Here is a 1499-nt window from a genome sequence, read left to right on the forward strand (position 1 = left end):
GGTCAAACGAAGAAGAATTTGGACGACGTCAACAGATTTTTAAATTATTATAAAAGTAATATGTTGCATATATTTATAAAATTATAATCGGAAACATTAAAATTTTTAATGTTTAATTCTATATTGTGCGTTTAAATACAACTATTATAGATATAAATAAAATGGAGACCGAAATTAACGCTCGTCGTAAATACGACAAACTAAAAATGAGACTGTGTATGATTGAAAGTAAGATTAGATTATCTATAACGGTTATAGTGAGCATAAGTTTAAATGTTGTACAAATTGAATTTTCAGAAGCAGAGGTGACAAATCAGATCAATACACAGCAAATTATGCAGAATATTAATATGTTATCCTCAAGTGTGAGAACAGGTGGAGTAATAGAATCAATGACAAACGTTCATTGTGATAAAAGATATCAACAAGCATACTCGTATTCACCTCCTCCAGTGAAACCAATAACATCTTTACTAGAATCAGCTTCTCCATCAATACCGCCGCCACCTCCATCACCCAAAACAGGACCTTCTTCTGAATATGCACCATATGTAATCAATTCAGATCTATTGCAATCTATGGCTAAAGAATTAAGGAAACCTGATGGTAAAAATATTAGGAAAATTCCAAAGCGTGTGGATATGAAAATTCCTAGTAAGAACACAAAAAATGCTGAACAAAATGTTGCTCTTCCATCACCAACATCTCCACACCAAAAGTCATATGTAGATCCTTCTAAACAGGAAGCATATTTTATCAATTCAGATATATTGCAATCTATGACTAAAGAATTAAGGAAACCTGATGGTAATAACATTAGGAAAATTCCAAAGCGTGTGGATATGAAAATTCCTAGTAAGAACACAAATAATGCTGAACAAAAGGTTGCTCTTCCATCACCAGCATCTCCACACCAAGAGTCATATGTAGTGCCTCCAGCACCACCACTACCTTCAATAACATTAGTAGCTCCAGAATTATATATTGATCCTCCAGCCCTATTAGAACATCCATTAATATTAGAAGCTACGAAGTCACTTGTAGAGCCTCTAACACTACAGTCATCTCAATTAATACCTCCAACGAATAATATAGACTAACCACAATTTACGTACTTATTTGCTATCACTATCACTTTCAGCCCATTTTTTTAATACATACATCTCGACCCTGAACTCTCTAAGTATCAAAATTCGGTGGTCCGGTAAATAGTATGACGAAAATATATGAAATGGCTCGTATCCTGAATAAATAGAATAAAACACATTTTATTTTAAATTCGTGTAAGTATTTGGTTTTAGTTATTTAAAAGTATAAAAACCATATTTATTGATTGAGTTAGTTATTTACTTCAGTTATTTATAAAAATCAATTCACATAACTTTTTTGATTCTGGTAAAATCAAACGTTAAAACGACAATATTGTTATACGAATTAAAATACCAGAATCAAAAAAGTTTTGTGGATTGATTTTGACGAAAACTTAACAAAAAAAAAAA

At 31.4% G+C, this 1499-nt stretch overlaps 1 protein-coding gene across 1 annotated transcript; it reads left to right on the forward strand.

The window, feature by feature from the left end:
- The first annotated feature begins 144 nt into the window (after window positions 1–144).
- LOC112681038 (probable serine/threonine-protein kinase DDB_G0280111) lies at window positions 145–1230 on the forward strand. Its single transcript, XM_025551303.1, has 2 exons — window positions 145–228; window positions 298–1230. The coding sequence occupies exons 1-2, from the start codon at window positions 162–164 to the stop codon at window positions 1098–1100; spliced, it is 870 nt and encodes a 289-aa protein (XP_025407088.1). The 5' UTR covers window positions 145–161; the 3' UTR covers window positions 1101–1230.
- The last annotated feature ends 269 nt before the right edge of the window (window positions 1231–1499 follow it).

This window comes from Sipha flava, unplaced genomic scaffold (assembly GCF_003268045.1).
Source record: "Sipha flava isolate LNK unplaced genomic scaffold, YSA_version1 18435_pilon_pilon, whole genome shotgun sequence".
In the NCBI taxonomy this organism is placed as follows: domain Eukaryota; kingdom Metazoa; phylum Arthropoda; class Insecta; order Hemiptera; family Aphididae; genus Sipha; species Sipha flava.

Excerpts from the sequence above, each read along its gene's own strand:
- LOC112681038 (XM_025551303.1), top strand. The coding sequence starts at position 162 with ATGGAGACCGAAATTAACGCTCGTCGTAAATACGACAAACTAAAAATG. Across the intron at positions 229-297 it reads GAGACTGTGTATGATTGAAA|AAGCAGAGGTGACAAATCAG; the intron begins GTAAGATTAGAT and ends TTGAATTTTCAG.